The sequence below is a fragment of the Theobroma cacao genome, chromosome 9, assembly GCF_000208745.1.
Source record: "Theobroma cacao cultivar B97-61/B2 chromosome 9, Criollo_cocoa_genome_V2, whole genome shotgun sequence".
Taxonomy (NCBI): domain Eukaryota; kingdom Viridiplantae; phylum Streptophyta; class Magnoliopsida; order Malvales; family Malvaceae; genus Theobroma; species Theobroma cacao.
In genome coordinates this window covers 22,440,285-22,460,765 of record NC_030858.1, presented here as the reverse complement: position 1 = coordinate 22,460,765, position 20,481 = coordinate 22,440,285, and the positions used below count along the sequence as shown (strand labels likewise).

The 20,481-nt window shown below is 32.0% G+C and overlaps 1 protein-coding gene across 1 annotated transcript; it reads right to left on the bottom strand.

Moving 5' to 3' along the window:
* LOC18589560 lies at nucleotides 16,204-19,296 on the bottom strand. Its single transcript, XM_018128484.1, has 8 exons — nucleotides 18,915-19,296; nucleotides 18,661-18,763; nucleotides 18,491-18,550; nucleotides 17,886-17,948; nucleotides 17,565-17,765; nucleotides 17,326-17,437; nucleotides 17,018-17,235; nucleotides 16,204-16,644 (listed from the first exon to the last, which is right to left on the bottom strand). The coding sequence occupies exons 1-8, from the start codon at nucleotides 19,007-19,009 to the stop codon at nucleotides 16,552-16,554; spliced, it is 945 nt and encodes a 314-aa protein (XP_017983973.1). The 5' UTR covers nucleotides 19,010-19,296; the 3' UTR covers nucleotides 16,204-16,551.

Sequence of the window (20,481 nt, the reverse complement as noted above, 5' to 3'; positions counted from 1 at the left end):
TGGGGCCTAAACGAAGGTTGGACTTGCCAAAGCATTAGGTCCAAGGCCCTTTTCGTTTCACCTTTGAGCATTGTTCGGCATGGACACCTGGTAAAACTAATCGTCTGAATTCTTCTACGTGGTGGTGGAATGTTAGTTTTGTAATGGCCTTGAGTTCCGATTCGCATTGGATATTATTAATCGACATTAGGCACTAGAATCACTCTAAGTGGCCTAATTTATTAATTGTGTTCGTTACTAAAGCCCCACTCAAGTACTTTTTACATATCAAAAGTTGGAAACTTCATTATTATTATTATTTATACGTGGTTTATGACCTTTAGAAGCAATGAAATGGTTTATGCTGGAGATTAGTTATTTATTGCTGTTTTATGTCTAGGAACTGTTAAATTTTGACTGCGTACTTCTATCAAAATTGAAAATCGAGTTATAAAGTTATGCTCACCTAGCTAACTCATAAACACCTCTAATGCATATTCCAAAGTGTGTGCACTAGGCATGTGAATAGTGATTAATCCAGAAAGAGTAGGGGGCAAATCTTGGAAATTTGTCCTAGCTATTACATACCCAAAAGTAAATCTCAAATTTCAAGGTGATAAATCGGAAATTTATTTTCGACTAATGTGATGAGATGAAGCTTGATATAAATCATGGGTTAATTATAATAGACCCCTCAATGGTGTCATTTAATTACAACTTTCTCAAGCTTTCAGATCAATAAAACATTCCTAATGTTATATTTTTATTGAAAGAGATTATGATTATATCACACAGAGATAGATTGAAAGGGATTATAATTTCATTACATTTGCTAAGTGGGAGGAAGGGAGGTTTTCATCCCAAAGTTATCTTAGCACAATAGGCCATGGCAGAGCAGTGAGATTAGTAGTAGTGGTGAGGTAGGGAGTCATAATGTCAAGATTGTAACCAGTAGTGGGACAAAGTGTGTATGATAAAACAGCGGTGGAGGTGCCCTGTGAAGAGAAAATGACGATTAATTAAGGACATTCAGCTAACACTGGCTGTATTGATTATGTTTACAATATATTTGATACTTGAAATGCTAGAAAAAGTAGGAGAATCTATATATAAAAAAAAAAAACTAGGAGCAAAGCAGCCAAAGTCAAAAGAGTAATGAGTTGAAGGATATTTTCGTCCCTAAGCTACATATCGAAGGGCCAAAAAAAGAAAAGCTTAGTCAGGGTGAAACAAGGAGGGAGATGGGGGTAGTGTGATTTAGCCACTGCACCCTCGAAGGTCCAACACGACTGGAAATAGCCTCGGCCACGTTGTACTCTCTTTTCAAACAGGGGTGTTGTGATGGTAAGAGCCCAATCGCTCTTTAATGGTGCTCTACTATGCTTTGGAAAGGATACTTAATATTATGTTTGCTAGGAGTTAACGACAAAGTTGGGATTTCGATTTCATGTTGGAAGGGATAAAAGTAATACTTTTAATGTTCGTAGAGATAAAATTATAATTTTTTTTTGAAAAAAAAAGAAAAAAAAAGGTGAATAATATGTTGTGGATGTCCTAATGTTCAGCTCACATGTTAAATTATTTCCAAAAACTGTTCAGTAATTCAAAATGGAAAACATTTTTTCAATGTTGCCTTTCATTGAAATTACCAATTTTTTGGTGTCCCGTTTTAGTTGTTACAATTTTTCAGAGCAATAGTTATAAAGTAAGGAACACAAGACATTCATTCCTAAAGTTTATGAAATATTATACATACATATATATATATATATATATATATATATATATTACTAGTAAAGAAAGTAAANATATATATATATATATATATATATATATATATTCTGAAAAGAGAAAACTTTAATGGAAAAAAGACAAACTCTATAAGATAGGGACATTTTCATTCTTAGCTTGAGGTAAAAACAAGAGGGTGAAATTGGAAAAATATTTCAGGGCATTGCAGCTGAACCACTAAATTCTAGTATTGTGTTTGGATGAGGAATTCCTCGGACGGATTTCATTTGTAGAGAGAATTTTAAAATTTTAAAATAAAATTAACTAATTTGATAATATACAAATTGGAAAATGAATTAAATTTCTCATTTGAAATACCACCTCAAGAGGTAAAATTTGAGAAATTTCTTGAATTTTTTTAGTAAGATATCAACATTTATTAAGCAAATGGGCCCATTGTTTATCCAATATGTTTAGACTAACTTAATTTTTGCCTTTGCAGTCACAAATTCACAATAAACTTTCCAAAGCTCTATCTTCTCGATCAAGGATGGATGTTTGTGTGTGCTGGTAATGTAAGGAGTGAGGCTGATTAAAGCGAGGGTTGGGAAGGAAGCAGCTAAAACAAAGCTTCCGCACACGTATCCATATAGGTGCAATTAAAGTAGGAATTTACAAAGGAAATTAGGTAAGAAATAGGCTCCCCACTCATGCAGCAGTCATGATATTCCCTTCTCCTCCATGTTTTCTCAAGTAGGTGAATTTTTGGTTGGTGGGAAGTTGTTGGCTTGCTTTCATCACGTTCCAAATTGTGTTTGTGTCCCCTTACCAATTCGCATGTACTGTTGGGACAGAAAAATGGTCATCAAAGCAATCATTCTTAAGCTTTAAGTCTACAAAATTCCATAGAGTATTAACAAAGACTTTTTCTTTTTCTTTTTTTTGCATGCTTTGTATACATATAATAGAAAAGTATAATATTCTAGAGGCTATACTTCAAAGAAAAATATAATTCGTTTATCATATGTTATTTCTTTAGAAAATTATTAAAATGTTAACGGTTTGATTGCTTGAATATTTATATTTTTATAAATATATGTACAATTAGTTATTCAATAATTACATGCACATAATTTCTTGAGTAATTAGATAGTCAAAAAATCAAACAAAATAGCATTACTTTGTGTCGTTATGTTAAAATCTCTATATAAAAAGAATTGTGAAACTATAAGAAAATGATTTGCATGGCATCTTCCAAAAGCTGATCCTCCATTACTTTATGTTGTAGTTAAGAAAAAGGTTTGGCATTAGGTTGAAGGTCAATTTGAAACCTGGCAGGAGTTCTTTGATGACATGGGAGATCACTGATATTTACCAAAACACAAAAACACCATGGAAGAGATTCAATATCACTGCAATGCGTAGCTACATATAGTATTGCGGGGTCTATCGACCCCACTCAGTTCTAAGAAAGTTAAGTTTATATAGGGTATGATAGTAAATTTTTTAAAAGTTTTTCTTTTAGGTTGACACCACTAAAATTATATAAAAATTTAAAGAGAGGGATTAAATGAGTCAATTTTTATCTAGTTTTATATTGAATAATGAGTAATAATATGTAGCCTTTGAAAAAGTTTTGAAAAGTCATTTGTTTTGCGTTATAATTGATAGTATAGTTGTATACCCTATAAATCAATCAATTGGCTACACATAGCGAGATGCATTTTGTGTTTTAAGAATTTACAATTAATAAAAGGTATTCTTTATTTCTATAAGACTTATAAATGTCGATTAAAGGAAATAAAATCCATGAAATGTTATATGTTTTGTAAAAAGAATTGTAAATAGTTATACTTACGAGATCCTTATTGCATCAAAGCATTGTTTCTAGTCAATATATTCTCAAGAAAAATAAAAATTGATAAAACATAAAAACCGACACATGGTTATATTTCTCACTTGTTAAGTGGACAGTAGATCTCCTAGATTGAAGTATGGAAAACATGTAGGTATTCACTGAACATGACCTTTCATGAGAATTTCATTTGACATATCACTCAAGTGTCACTAAAAGAAAGAGACTTTTACTGATGGATATTTTCGTTAGTTAATGTAAAAATTTAGTCAATAATTGCAAATACCCACAGAAATTTTCATTGGCATTTAGTCAGAAATACCCTTGTCAATAATGGCCTATCCATTAGTGTCATTCTTTTCCATCGGTAATTTTCAACGACTACTTTCTGGTGGTAATTCGGTTGGTAAAGTAGTGAATCTGTCGATGTTACGATTGGTAGGTTCTTTTTCTTTTACTTCGTTGGTAAACAAGTGGTTTCGTCAGTATTTCTGTCGGTATTCTTGGAAATAATAATTAAAAAAATAAATATAAAAATACCAATAGAAAACTTCATATTTCATTCCTTGTTCAGATTTCTAATGAAAAATAAAAATAAATAATAATATCAAAAAAAATTTATTTGTAATAAAAACAAAAAAAATGTTACAAATGGTATTATTCAATAAACAATGAAAAAAAAATCCAATCGTCCCACAATACAAAATATGCCTAAATCATACAAATTTAATTACTACCATCATCCCTCGATTAAACCTCCTCATGATTAGATGAGCCCGATTGCTATGATGAAGACTTAGAGTGTTGTGCCGGTGTCACAAACTGGAGGATTTATGCAATGTTCGACTTCATATTTAAAATCTCATCACCAATGGAGTTGACTTTTACGTTTAGTGCCTACAGTTCCTCGAGATCTAATTGAGGAGCAGTTGTAATGTTGCTGGAAGGGGTTAGATTGCAAACGACCTCCAACATTTGAGCTCCACCAAGCACTAATGCAATTGCACCCTATTGCCAAACCCGTAGACATGCATTCAGGTGGTCTTCGACCCTCCAATAACCTCTGTCCATGCCTATAAATCAAACTCTGGCTAGGATGATAACTCTTGATGTACTCCTACAATAATGCAAAATAATATGTTTTCAACAAAAAAAATGAAATGAATTAATAATTACATTGTTAAATATTGACATATAATGAGAACATATACAATTATATAATGAAATATAAATAGGTCATTGTTTTTACTTATACTAATGGTCCTGGACATGTGGTCCACAAACTCTCTGCTATCCATTTCTCCGTTACCCATCATTTGCTTGTGGGTGCGATCGAACAGTTCGAAGAATGTCACTTGTCTCTGCAGCACCTCTGATTGTAAGCACAACATGCAATACAATGATCACAATTAACGGTATAACAAACCAAAATGCAATCACAAAAAACATTAGAACAACTGAACAAAAAAAATGACGAATTAAGAACACATACCATTCTCTTCACATTTACAATAAAATGTAATGAACTGTTTATGTGTTTTGATATGTTGTATTCCTTCTCTGTCAAGTGGTTCTGCTTGGCCTTGTATAATTGGCATTACCACTCTTTGGTGCCCCAAAAGTCATCAATTAGCTGTATCTAGAGTTCTACAATAATCTATCATTGAGACATTCCTTTGGTCTTGATGATGTTGTTGACATAAGCCTCTTTTTTTGTTTCATATTTTTCGAACCATCAAAGCATCTAAAGGGGCTCGCATAAAAGACTCCTATATAAAAAATAGTAATTTATTAGTATTGAAATGTGAAAATATATATTTTCAATAATAATTAATATTTCAGTGAAAATACAATAAGGTACCTCAAATTTCCTCCAAATCTATTTCTCAATTCCACAAAAATAACCCTTTATTTAGGCTAGGCACCATTGAAATGACTCTTGATTATTTTTATGATTGTTGGAGTCACTCTAGCTTTCGTAACAGTACTATATCGTAATTACAATACAGTAACAAAACTCATATTAATAATTATTTAAGTAATATAATGAAATATTGAACATTTCAAAATTACGTAACTCTAAAAAGAGTCAAATGTATACGCTGATCTAGATCAGTGGGAGTGGGTAAGCCTACACTGGGCCTTTGATCTATTGATTGCAGTGCCAAGTAAAAGCCACCCTCACCTCTATCATTAGCAATAAATGTACCAGCTTCGGACATCGAAGCTAATGGAGGTGGCATTGGTAGTAGTAGAGTAACTGAAGTAATGGATGGCGGTACTAAAAGATCCATTGTCGAAGTGGCCATTGTCAACATTGATGATGATGTAGGCCGCTACTACTTAGTTGAACTTACTACAACACTCTACTATTATCACATCTCGTTTATTGGAAGGATCATGATTGGCACTAGAACCTATATGGGTATAGCCCACTGAACCCTAGGAAGCTTTTTTACATATTTTAATCATCAATCATTCATAGGTGGCTCGTTTGCCATCATCATCATACATAAATCATTGATCATAATGAATATAAAAATCCATGAATAGGCATAAATACACGATTATGGAACTTCTCAACAAGAGTTGTGTATACACTTTTTCATTCACAATATTTATATGTTGTACATTTCATGGAAATTTTGTAAATGCATCCCAAGTGCTCATATGGGCTCTTAGGCGATCATTTATAACATTCACATAAATTCATATAAGTAACTTGCCATTCAATGGCTTAACATTCAAGTATAAGTAAGTATCTATAGATAAAAATATAAAAACCAACTCGTTAAGTGAAACATGATCTGACTTCCTCTGCTTCAAAAAGCTACTATATCACTTACCAAAAGAAGAATGAATCACATTTTTGTAACACGAGTGTTAAACTGCTATCATTGATCTATAAAAAAAATAGGAAAAACTAACGTGTGATTCACAAAGACTCCATGAGTGGATATGGGAAGGGGACAAGTTAAGGGGTTAGAGCTTTTGCACAAACAGGCTTTAAAATAATCATGCATGTATGATCTTCTGAGTACACATTCATTGATTTAAGAAATAGATATGATCATGCTTTTGAAATACGCTATAGAAATCATTTGACATAATTACTTAACCTTATAACCATTAAGTAGAAAAGTTCATCAAACCTTGAATTACATTTCAAACACATTTAGAATTGCGTAATCCTTTAGAAACTATTTTTATTGTAAAACCTTTGAGACACTTCCAACAAGGGCTAACTTATGCATTCATTATTCCATTTCGTGGTGTCGAGACTTACTCTCAATAGCTTGATACCTCATACACATGAACTTGAAGATTTCAGGCTAAAATGAATCTTAATTCTCATTATCTATCTTAACTCTTACTTCCATCCATAATTGACTACGGAACCTTGGTCCAACATTTCCATATAACATACATGTAAGATCAATACACATCACATTAATTAGGTAAATCAATATCGACCATAATTTAGCAACTAAACATAAGGTGTCCATGTCTTATGGGACACAAGGTAGTAATGGTATGACCCTTATTACATATGGGCCGTTAATGGTATGACCCCTATTAACGTCTAGGCTACTAATGGTATAACTCACATTAATCACTTAGTATACATGCACATGTGGGAATGGAATCACAACCTCATCTTCTTTTCTCCTTAAGAGATGATAATGGTATATCCTTTATTACTGCATGAGATTGCTAATGATATAACCTTCATTAGTCACTAGGCAGCAATCAAGCAATTCACATCTTTTCTTATAAACATACTCATTGAAAAATTCATAATCTTTCTTTTAATATTTCATATATATGACATCATATTTATGCCCTCATACTCATATCATGTGGTATGTGGAAACTACATCACATACTTGGCATCATAACATTCATCATATACTCATTATTATCTCATGTGATATGTGGAAACAACGTCACATATGTTGCAACATGTTTTGCATCATGTATTCATTCTCATTTTACATGGTATGTGGAAACAACATCAAATACATTTCAATAAAGCATACATTATGTGCTCATTCATAACTAATCTAATATGTGCAATTATCATCACATACATACAACAATTGAGCATACCTCATGTATTTTATACACATATTTGAAATGGTGATTTTGGGATAAAAATGATTGAAAGAATTTGTTCTTTTTTGTTGGCAACTAATAAAAGTCCTTTAAAACTTGGGTTCAATCACTAACTCATTTGCATTTATAATATAGTGATAAGAAAGCATATTAATCATTAAACTATGCCTTAGCTTACATACTAAAATAGTTTTGGAAGTGATGTATCCACTCACCTTGACAAAAACTTACTTTTAAACCTTGCTTCATCAAAACTTGCTTGTTTTACAATACTCTAACTCAGCAAAACCTATCACAATAATTTCTAGTATAAATTTTCTATTTTTCCAACAACCTATTTAATTCGAAACCAGTCGAGTCTTTGAATATTTTTCATTAAAACTCAAATAAATTTATAAACTTCAAACCTTATCAGTAATATGAACAACCTTAAATATTGTTACTTTCACAACCTTTTTGGAGAGCAAAAAGCCCCAAAATCCTTAGCTCAAAAACGGAGTAAATGAGCTGAAATTCATAACAGCCTAAAGTTACGTTAAAACCTTGAGATTTAAACTTAAAAATAACAAATCTTACCTTGGAATCAAGTTTGAAAGGTTGAACTCTTGCCAAATGAGGAGTTGAATGATGGTTTAGAAGTTGCTCGGGACGAGTTGGAGGCTAAAGGAGCGAAAATGAAGTCTAGGGCTCGAGTTATGTTTTATATTTTTTCCATGCTAGACCTCCAGGATCAACCCCTTGATCCTTAGGAGTTGATCCCTAGGTTTTTATTTTTCTGCCTAAGCTTATTAGGATTGACAGCTTGACCTCGGGGGGTTGATCTTTTTTGTTTTCCAAAAGAAAATTTGAAACTTTAACTTAATAGGGATCGACCTTTTTTTTCATTGGGGGTTAATCTTAATGCTTCCCAAGATATTTCTAAATGTTTTCTCTTGTTGGGATCAATCTTCCTTTTCATGGGGGTCGATCCTAGGCCATTTTAGAAGCTTGTTCAAGGTCTTATCATGTTGGGATCAACCTTCTCTTACTCAACGGTCAATCTTAGTAATTCTAGTAGCTTATTGAAGGTTTTAAACTTTTACGGGTTAACCCTTCAAACATAGTTTTGCAAAAAATGTCTTTCTTTGGCCTTCATTTCCTATCATTCTCTCACCCATTAATACTACATTAATTCAACAATCCTTATAACAAAAATTTCATGTCAAAATAGTTAGAAAAACTCATCCGACTTTCAAATTTATATTAGAATAAAAATTCATTCACATAATCCATTCAAACTCATACCATACTTAAGTTTAACAACATAATTGCATAGAAGTTAAGGTTTCATAATTATCCTCAATGTGCACTATGCTTAACCTTAACCATGACTGAATGATCTGTCAACAAAGAAAAACAATTCATGAGCAAATTCAAATAGTATCGAAAAAACACGAACAAGAAAAATCCCATTGCTCTTCCATAAAAGAAAAATAACAAACTCAAAAACATCTAAATCATGTCAAAGTAAACATCCAAATGTATACACAAACATAAAAGGGAAGATAAAAACTCATTTCTATGTCTTTTGTGTTCATGGAAACTTGAGAGGAATCAAATTGTACAATAATAACAACATGAAACACATTTTTTATAATTTATATTATCATAAAGTACAATTTTAGACCTTAGTACCCAAAATTATTTTAGGCATAAAAAAAGTAAAGGACTTCTGTGTTTATAAACCTATAAATTTTGTAATTATGGTAATGATTGGTCAAATCTTATAAATTTTCAACTTTAACAATAATTTTGATAATAAAATCCTTGGAGTTTTCAATTTTCATATTGTTTGGAAAACCATGCTAACTTTATTCTTATCCATTGATTTGTGGTGTTTTTCACTGATTGAGGTAATCTATTTGTTTAAATTTTAGTAATGTAATGTAAAATCTTGTGAATTTTTAATTTTTATGGTATTTTTGGTAATAAATTCTATAAATTTTAAATTTTCATAATTACAATAATGAAACATCAAATCTTATGAATTTTTAATTTTTATGGTCATTTTAGTAATTAAGTCATATGAGTTATCAATTTTCATAATTATGGTAACAACATATCAAATTTAGTGAATTTTTAACTTTTTTAGTAATTATTGTGTCAAATTTTATTTCTGATCACATGCTCAAATTCTCAACCCATAAGACATGTCTAAAAATGGAGGAAAGCGTTTATTTATAAAACCAAGACTCATCAATCTCTTACTGATGTGAGATTTGTGACTCTACCCCACCCAATTGTGCAATGCTCTCGTTGCATTGATTTTTTTTACTATTAAAGAAGAAAGACTCATCTTAATTTGGGTTTACCTTGACCTTGGTATCTCTCATGAGAGGTCCCATGTTAGTGATGAATTAAATAGACTCTGATACTATTTGTCATACACCTACATTTCTAACCCAAAAGGTATACTTATAGAAATGGCCTTATTTATAAGCCCAAGATCCATTAAGTAATAATTTGTTATTTTGGTAAATTTTGTAACAATTTTGGTAATGCCACATCAACTTTTTTCTTACCTTCACAATAGTTAGAAATATTTGTTCAATTACTTACCAAAATCATATAATATACTATTTCTAATTATAAGTAGTAATTGTTGCTAACTTTACACACATGCAAGCGCATGTATCACACAAGTAATATAGTAGTAAGAAGAATCATCTCCACAAGAAGTTAGCTTAATAATTGTTGCTAAGTACTAACATTAAAACAAGCCAACTTTATCCAAGCAATCGAGATTTAAGAATTGAAGTAAAAATAAAATCTAAATAACTGAAACTAGCCTAAGAATTGCAATTAAAATTTAATGAAGAAGCAATGGAATAAAGTTTAGGATTATGAGTTTTGCTAATACTTCGTTTGGATGCTAGATTGGTTAATTACTTACTTTTATGAAAATCAATGTTAGTCTAGGATCCTCTAGCTTATATGACTCTCCATCGAGCTATCATATAATTGCCTAACTTAATTAACCCTCTATATGTCTATAGGGAATTAATTCATGCTAAGTTCATTAAGCCTAGGTCTTAACAATTGACTATGTATTATTAATAAGGTAGATTGGTGTATGTCTACCTTATTAACTAATCATCCACCCAATTTATTAAATGGAATGAACATACATTATTTAAATCTAGGTCTGTTTAGACTATCTTTGTCAAGCATCATCTAAAAACCTAAACTAATCTTGTTGATGATCAAGCAATAAAAGAGAAAATAAATACAAATTTGAATAACTATTGATAATTTTATAAAGAGTATATAAAAATCAATCTAAATATCCAAATTACATAATAACATCCACCATAATCCTAGATAAAAAAATCTAACTCATATCCATAATACAAACCAACATCTCAACAAAATAAAGCATTTCTAGAAAGAGAAATAGAGAGAGAATATTAAATCTAGATGGAGAAAGTAGTAGTAGCAGCTTTTCCAAGCTTGATCCACAAGATTTCCTTTCTTGTTTTTTCCTTTTTTGTTTTCAGCCCTTTTTTCCCAAAATGAGGTTTGCTCTTCTCCCCTTTTTTTAAGACTCAAAAGCCTATTTTTAACCCTTAAAAATACCCTCTAATTTAAAAGATCAAAGAATGCAAATCGAAGTAGTACGTGTTGGCACCATCCTGGTTTGTGGTGAATTTTGGTTGAATAAGGGCACCATCGGAGCATTGGTCTTCAAAAGCTACGGCACTGCCTTGTTTGCCTAATTGTTGTCCTATTTGCTCCAGTCCTTTAACTTTTGACATGATTTTGACTATGATTCAATTAGAACTAGGTGAAATGCTAAACGTCAAAGTTATAGCCTTTCCTTTTAAATTTCCAATCTAGCACCAAATTTTGAATTTAAACTTGATTTGTGATGCTCCACTCTTGTCCAATTGTACCATCTCGTCCTTGGTCACCAAGTTTCTAAATTATACTTTTGGTTCTTCAAGAATTGATATCTTCTCCATGTAGAATTAATATTTTCTTCATTGTTTTTCTACCTTCTGCATTATATCTCTCTAGAATCAATTCTGTCCCTGAGGTGTCGATTCTTCACAAATCTTGAAGCTTCTGTCTTCCAAGAACCGACTTCTTTTTTTCTCAAAGTTGATTCTTCACAGTTGATCTCTACTTAAAAACTGACTTCTCCTTCTTCAAAATCGATTCTTCCTATTATAAGAAATAGATTTTGCTTTCTCTTCATTTAAGAATCAAGTCTTTTCTTTTAAGAATTTGATTCTTAAGCTGCCACTTGAGTTTTGAAAACAAGAGATTTTTGAGAAAATTAAGAGATATTTCTTTAAGTTCAAGAGCATGATCATTCATATTCAAAACATGTTCAAACAATCATAGCATTTCAATAAGTTCAACTTCAACACTTCTGTAAGGATTTTCTTCATATTCAAAAGTATCTTTCATTCATTTCAAATCCCATTGAGTTCAATCAATTTTGTCATTTCGAAACAAAAATAAAGCTAACAGATTTTACTAAAATTAAATTTTGGGCTCTCATTTATCATAGCAAACATATTTTTAAAATTATAGAAAAGTTGTTTTTAAGTTATTTCAATATTAAAGGAACCAATTCCAAGACTTTTTATTCCATTAGATAGTTTTCCAAAAATTACACATTTTGTCCCCTTCCTAGTTTTAGAAAAATTTCTGCTTTTATAGTGACAACCAACCAAAGTATCAAGGCCACGAAGGATAAAAGAAAACAAGAGGTTGTAATCAATAAATGAAATCATTTAAGATAGATGATAAAAGCTCACCTAAGAATTTACCAAATTATCTATCCTCCAACAAAAGTTAGGGTTTCATACATGCGTTGCATAAAGTAGAGAATAAAGTGACAAACAAATGAAAACAACACATTGAGATCATCAAAAAAGTGTTGTTATTCATTGCTAAACTACCACACTGAGTTCATGTTGATAAGATTAAGTAGTATATGTTATATAGTTGTTGGTATATCTTTGTAAACGTAGTTACTGCTATTTTTCTATATTACAAAATTTTATTGGACAAAACGGTACTTGGAGTAGTCACAAGATCAATTTGTTTTTAAAATTTGACCCATAAAGTTTTTGGTTGTCTTAACCTGTGAATCGATTTCAAGAAATTTACATTTTAAAATTTAAATTAAATAATATGGTCCAAGTGGGAGATTTTAGATTTTCTAGTAAAATCAATGTGGGGACGTACATTATTTATTTTATCATAATCTGGCCAAGATATTTTTTTTTTTATAATTGGGAGAGGGAGGATTCGAACCCTGCTCTTTAGGCAGTTGGATTATGCACTAATCAATGAGTCAAATGCTCGGGTGCTTTTTTTTTTAATAATTTTTTTTTTATAATTGGGGAGCTAAGATATTTTGGTCTTGGTAAAAAAATAATATTATAATTCATAATATGACCTAATAAAGTGGGCTAGACTCTAATGTTATATGTGAACTTAAAAGTATAGGCTTTTGTAAGAAACCCTAAATCGTATTATAGGTGAGGCTAGGGATTTACTAAGTAAAAGGTGAGACTAGGTCCCCTTTCTATTTACAACAACACAAAAATCTCACCCGTTAAAAAGTTACAAAGAAAATGAAAGAAAGATCCTAGTGCATTAAGTATCAGTTTTATTTCCGCTGCTAAATCATGTATAAGAAATCAAATACACTTTTGTATTTTAAATTGCTACTATGGTAGATTCTGAATTAGTGTAAATTATTTATACATAAAGTCTAACATCCATTTCATACATGTCCTTCTATTGGATATAAGATTCTTCTCCTACACCAAAAGAATCACTATATCTTTTTTGCTGCTACTTATCTAGATTCTAGTTACTTATTTGGAATGCAGGAGACACAGTAAACTCAATCCTTCAAAATGAGCTCACACTTCTTGAAATATTTTTTAATTTGGTTTCTTGAAATATTAGCTGATTTTCCATATTCTTCTGTATTTGTTTTGCTCTCTCAGTCATCACAGAAGTTGCATTGTCACAACCTTTTCGTTGAAAATGGTATACCATATCCTGCACAAAGCACAGGTATAAATCCAGCAGAAATATGGAAGAACAAAAGGAGAGCATAGATGTAGAAAATGTGTAGGAATATGTACGAATGGGTTAAGCAAAGCCATATTTGTAAGTATTCAGAAGGGGTAAGCAAAAGGTCTAATAATTGTATGATATAAATTCATATAATAAATTGGTCTTGTAAACTACAAAACAGTGAATGTTCATATTAACCAGGCTTATAACCTTCCAGTATTTGAAGCAGGCTACATTTAAGAGCAAATTAAAGCAAATAAACGGTGAAGTATTATGTCCAAATTAATACTGAGAAAACTTGGTATGTAAAAGATCTAGCACAATACATATACGTGTTCAAATATCAGACACAGTACTATTACCTGTGTAATCATGTTGAAGAAGCTCCTAGGCCTAGGTTGTTGGGTGTCGATAAATAGTTTCACCCAAGGCCTTGCTTGTGGAGCAGAAAGAAACATGTAGCCAAGGACAACCTGCCGATTTAAATTCGTCTCTACATATGAGTTGCTGGTGTTGGCAAAACTGAATGGATGCAAGAGGGAGAATCGGCAAGTCATCCTTGGCTGCACTTCACTTTCTGTGCCTACAGGCAAGACCACAGATGAGAGGATAATAATTGCTTAGGGACCGCCAAGTTTTGATATATGACGAATGACGAGAGAGAATGTAATTTTTTCAATTGTTAAACAGAAATAGGCAGAGATGATCCATGATCATGACATTATATATGGTCCAAATCAGAAAGGAGTGTCAGAGATAAGGTTCTCCCGCATCTCCTCCTCCCCATTTCCACTACTCTCGAGATATTACTTGCCGAAAAGATTTGGAAAATATTAAAAAAACAAATCAAACCCTGCTTGGTTGTGCAGTCTGCGGCATCGGGAAGCCAAAGCATTAGAGGGTGACTGTCAATGTAGTGTGAGATTAATGGCCTAATGCCCTAAGCATATACGCAATTAACCTGCCTTGCATGTGAGTGTAAGAGCAATATTTTACGATACAGTAGACAGTGAATTAGAGGGGGGAAAAGGAAGATAGAAAAGAGAGGGATATGGTTTCAGTGGAGGTATTGCACAAGCGATTGCTGGCACTGGCAGTGCAGAAATGGAATTCACGTGCAGCATTATACTTACCATCTTCGGAGCAACTCCAAAAGGACAGAAACAATAATGCTAGATGGTTTAGGAATCTCACATACTCTGACAATAACCAGGTCACATAGGGGTCTCTTTCAAATAATCAAATGCAATGAGTGGGCTGGGAGAGCAAGTAGGAGCAGTTTGAAACACTTGTGAAGATAATATGTGGAGCACTCTGATGAGTTAATTTGTCGAAAGATGGGCTGCTCACTTCTCCGATGGAATAATGCACTGCTAGTGCTTAAAACAAAACTTTAACTCTTCTCTCTCTGTCACAGGCTTACTACAGCCATACAATTAAATAGAAAGGTAAAATTAGAAGTGAAGTGAAAAGATTTGCATTTGCAGTCACAATCGCAGGCGGCCTGTGGAAGCAGCAGAATTTGAAAGCGAAATCAGAGACCGTCCACATCCATATATAGACATTGGAAAGCCACCGCTTAGAGTCATTGTCATGGCTCATTCACAATAAATTGCCAGGCTTCATAATCATCATTTGCTTTTAAACCTTACTCCAATATCTCTAACCATTAAAAAAATTAAAGATTTACGCATGATATGAGATTAAAATGAATAATCAGAGATAAGCTCCTGTTGAATTTCATTTTAGCCATCATCTACTTTTAGCATAAGAGAAGAGGAAACACCCATGGGCAAAAAGTACAATCATTTCTCGAGCAGCACAAACTAGGAAAACAATTGACAAAATCTGTGTGAAAAAATGAAAGGGTATAACGGTTAATAAATACTAATACAAACTATGCAGAGATCGTCCAATTCTTACCCGATCTCTATTTCATTGCTATCTGCTAAACAATGGGCTAAAACTAATGGTTAAACTTTTGGTCCTAGTATCACAAAATGTCAAATGTATCAGTAACAAACTATATCAGGATGTAGTATTCTAAAAAGCTAAAGAAACATACATGATACAAGCACACAAGCGAATTGCTAGCTATTCATTTGGAAATCTGATCAAACAACTCATGGTATACACAGCCATACTCATAAAAGCATAGAAGACCGACTTCATGGACTTAAAATGGGGAAAAGACTGCAACAACAATTGGAATCATGAGCTTTCTAAAGATTTGTCAGCTAGAAGACCTTGAACATAAACATAACCAAGGATATCTCCAATAAAAGGCATGGCACTCAAAATAATGCATTCAAAATTGCACCTTACAGGCCAGGAAGAGTCAAGTACTTAATCAACTGAAAAATAATATAGTTCTTCACATCAGCTTAAATAGTGATGGAATTTGAATTACTAAATATCAGAAGTTAGTCTCAAACAAATTGACAGACAAATGGTTATAACCATCTCTTCCAGAAATTTATTCTTTACAATGACATTAATTACATTGTCAACAAGGCCTGTGAAGTGAAAGCCACTCAACAAAATCCTACTCAAAGCAAGATCTCTAATTCATAAACAAACCAGAGAAATAAGCAAATCAAAACTAACATTCAAAAAAAAAAGTATCTTCCTTATTACCAACATAATAAAATGAACTTAAGAGTTAACAAATATTACAGTGTAACATCCATGCCCATTGCAACTATTTAACAACTAATACCTTCCACCTGTGCCTAGGACAGAAGCCTCAATACAACATAAAGATGCCAAATTGCACAAACAGCCAATCAATTGTCTTGGGGTGCCTCAAATCTTGTTGGAGTGTCAATGCCCATCATACAGCAAAGACCCGATATTAAAATTAAAAGCAACACAATTCCCTGAAAATCATGCAATGCGACCGTATCAGAAGCCCATATATATCATAATGGAGACACTTGTATACATAAAACAAAAAATAACACCAGAAGAAACACTTATATAACAAAAACAATCATAACACTTAAATAAGAAAAACAAACTCAATCAGAAAGTGTTAGAAAAAGCAGCAGCGGTCAACACCATGCTTCTCTTCCTCCTACCATTACCAGATACGAGAAAACTTTTATTTATTTATTTTAAAAAAATTATTGGTTTTCCCTTACGTGACAGTGGAGGAAAAATAATAATAATAAAGCCATATAAGAACAAGAAAAGCATCATTGTTAAATCAGACGTAAGACAAAAGTGTTGAAGGCAAGGACAGTGACTTACAACAAAAACTCCCTCTAGGAGTGATGATTTTATCTTGCAAACCTCATCACAGTCTGTGGAATGGGCTGAATCATTTCCTGCAGTACCTTCAGCAAGAAACCTTTCAAGCTCTCTATAAGCAGGATAATGAATGGACTCAAAAGGATCAGAAACATAAAGAGCTGCATATTTTGTCCCAGACTGCTCCACAGAACTGATAACTTCAGACATTATCTCACCTGCAGATAATTTTTTTTAAAAAATAAGAATAAATACTTTTTAAAGTAATATATCTTCAATCAAATAATGCACATGCCAACATAGCATACTCTCAGGGCGTTTTAGGCCAAGCTCTTTCAAAGAATGAGAACCTCCATGGCATAGGACAACCAAATCAGTCTCCCCCTTTCTTCTCTTTTCCATTCGTGAAACTAGATGTTCCTATTTATTGTTTATAGAAAAATTGTGGAGAAATTAATAATAGGAAGAAAACAAGATATTAAAATCTTTGTCACACCAACTCATCTGTAGCAAGGCATTTAAGATAACATTATAGAAGTTAATTTACTTGGACTGAATGCAAGTTTGCAAGTTTCTGGAAATCTCCACCCTCTATAGAGCATGATTCTGAAAATGCAACATTACTGACTCCCAAACCATGCCCACAAGCTTCCATAAAACCTGAAAACAACAAATTCTCCATTGTTTCCTCCTCAGAGGCAGCAACATATGGAAATGCCATTGAAAAATTGGACCTGGTAAAAGAGACCTGTTCAACAGCATGGATCAGTAATCGAAAAGAAGAAAATGGGAATCTAATCTAATTATTACCCCAACTAATAAATCTAATAAAAAAGAAGAAAATTGCAATCAGGTAAATCCTAGTTACCTTAAGCAAATTCACAAGAGCAGGATCTACATGTTTGTTTCCAGCCACATCAGAAGAGTGCAACTACAGGGAATAAAGGCAATATATTATAAGTTATGTGGACATGTATGCGAGCAGGGATTGCTGTTTATCACAATGCAAAAGTGAACTACATGCTCCTTTAACTCCTTTAAGAAAAGAATAAATAAATAACAAAGCTTATATAGGCTCAAACTATTGGCATGAGCTTGTATGCAGGGAGAGTATTGAAATAGACATCCATGAGCTGAAAACAGCATTACCATCACCACGACCATATTTCTATGAAGATCGTGACATGAAAATATCGACAATCTACTACATCATCCAACATGCTTGGATTCTTGATTTTGTGAAAAGAAAGTAACACTACACTATCAAAATTAGTATGCACAATACAAGTAAAGTTGAAACAACAATAAATTTTAAAAAAGAAGCTGCTTATTCCTATTATTACTAAAGTTTGTTTTTGGAGATAAGGAAGCTGGTTATTTAGATATCTATATGCAGGGATTTTTGATGAAAAGGGATGCTTATGAATACATATGAAGCATTGAAAATAGTAATTTACACTCCAAGAATCTTACCTCTCTGCCAACAAAAACAATTGCCAGATCAACAGCGTGCTCATGTTTCCTTCCAGAGCACTGCCAAAAAAAAATTAAACAGAAAAAATCAAAACGGAAAGTGGCAATTTATCGAGGCAATTAGCAAACTCAAACTGTGATTATAAAATTGAAGGGAAAGAAAGTGCAACCAGTAAATCAGACCAGCGCCCTTGAGAGAGAACAGAGTTGGCTAGATCCTTGGGGGAAATGATCTGATAATTTACAGATTCCTTCACTTCAATATTAGAGAAGCTGTAAGCACAACAAAATCATTCCTAAGAAAGTGAGATCCCAATTTGCACCTTGCAAGAAGAAGCCAAACCTAGAAGATTTAAGTAGCTATGATTTCGATACACGCGGGGATTTAGGGAATTACCGAGAAAAAATTAAAAAGAAAACTTACCCCGGAGACCATAGAAAAGCAGGAACCGAGGATGCCAATGAAATCTGAGCTGCTGCAACCAAACCCACCACCACTACAAATATCTTCAAAACCATCGCGCTTATTCTGATTGTCAATTTCAAATCAATTTTTTTTATAGTCTAACAAAAAAGAGAAACAGATCCAGAAACAATCCACCCAAGTTCACTACAATTCTTCTAAAAATCTAATATTCTGATCGGATCAATTCATATTAGTGAAGGAGAACCTCATTGTCTTCTGCACTAACAACAACAAAATGGAAGCTGCCGCGTTGCGGTTACGACGGGCTTCGTTCGGTTTGGTTTGGGTTAGTCTCTTGGACTGAATACTGAACACAACACTTTGCATTTGGGTCCTCCTTGTCCTTGGGCGGAGGGCAATCGCTACTTCCACTTATCTAGGCCCGGGCCTAAATCATACTCTCTGGGGGGACTTACAAAATGGGGCATTGGATACACGATATTTAGAGTTTGCCCCATCACGAAAAAATATTTATCAAGAAGGAAATAGAAAGGCATCCTACTACAAATAATTCTTGATTTATTTAAAATAATTTAAATAAATTTTTATTTTTCTATTGTATTCAATCGAGATTTTATATTTTTATTTTAAATCAAATACACTACTAACAGTTGATTAATTATTATTAATTAAAACACCACTTATCAATTTATATTAATGTAGCACCTACATAATAAAAAATGTTATATGGTCATAACATTATATCACATCAACAGGTCACGTTATCATCTACAATAATATGTTAATGTGACACATTAACATTATGTGACATAAAATGTCAAGTGGTATTTTAATTAATGATAGTTAATCAACCATTATTATAAGGGTTTATTTAATTCAAAATAAAAATATAAAAATTTAATTAAATGTAATATAAAAATAAAAACTTATTTAATTTTTTTAAAAACTTTAACAACATGTTTAACTGAGGAAATGGCCTTATTTCTATTATCTATTTATTCTTATATTTGGTTCATGAAATGGTCATTTTGCAAGACCATTCCTTGAAAAACCAAAATAGCCATTACCAAGATTATTCCACGCATGGGGAATAGACAAAAAATATTATTGTACAAAATTATCCTTGGTCAATTTTAAAAATTACCCTTTTCATATAAGATGCAATTGAATCATTTTCACATTTTCTTTCTCTCTCTACCCATTTGCCTCCCTCCTTTTCTCTCTAAATTAAACTAAAATTTTAATATAAATTATAAAAATAATATTTTAAATTTAAAAAATTAAATTAAAATTTTAATTATAAATTACAAAAAATAATAATTTTAATTTTAAAAATTAAATCAAAATTTTAATTATAAATTTTTAATATTTTAAAAATAAAAAAATAAAATAATGGTATTAATATTTTAATTATAAATTATTAATATTTTAAATGAAATATAAAGGCTAAATACCTAAATAAACCTCTAAGCTTTATCAAAAAAATCATTAAACTTCTATCCTTTGTTGCATTTAAATAAACCCTTAAACTTTTATTTTAAATCAAATAAACTTATTTCTCTAA

Coding starts and splice junctions, on each gene's coding strand:
- LOC18589560 (XM_018128484.1), bottom strand. CDS start 19,009: ATGGTTTTGAAGATATTTGTAGTGGTGGTGGGTTTGGTTGCAGCAGCT. Junction 17,766..17,885: donor CTCTTGTGAATTTGCTTAAG/GTAACTAGGATT, acceptor GCTGTTGAACAG/GTCTCTTTTACCAGGTCCAA. Junction 16,645..17,017: donor TCCTAGAGGGAGTTTTTGTT/GTAAGTCACTGT, acceptor CATGATTTTCAG/GGAATTGTGTTGCTTTTAAT.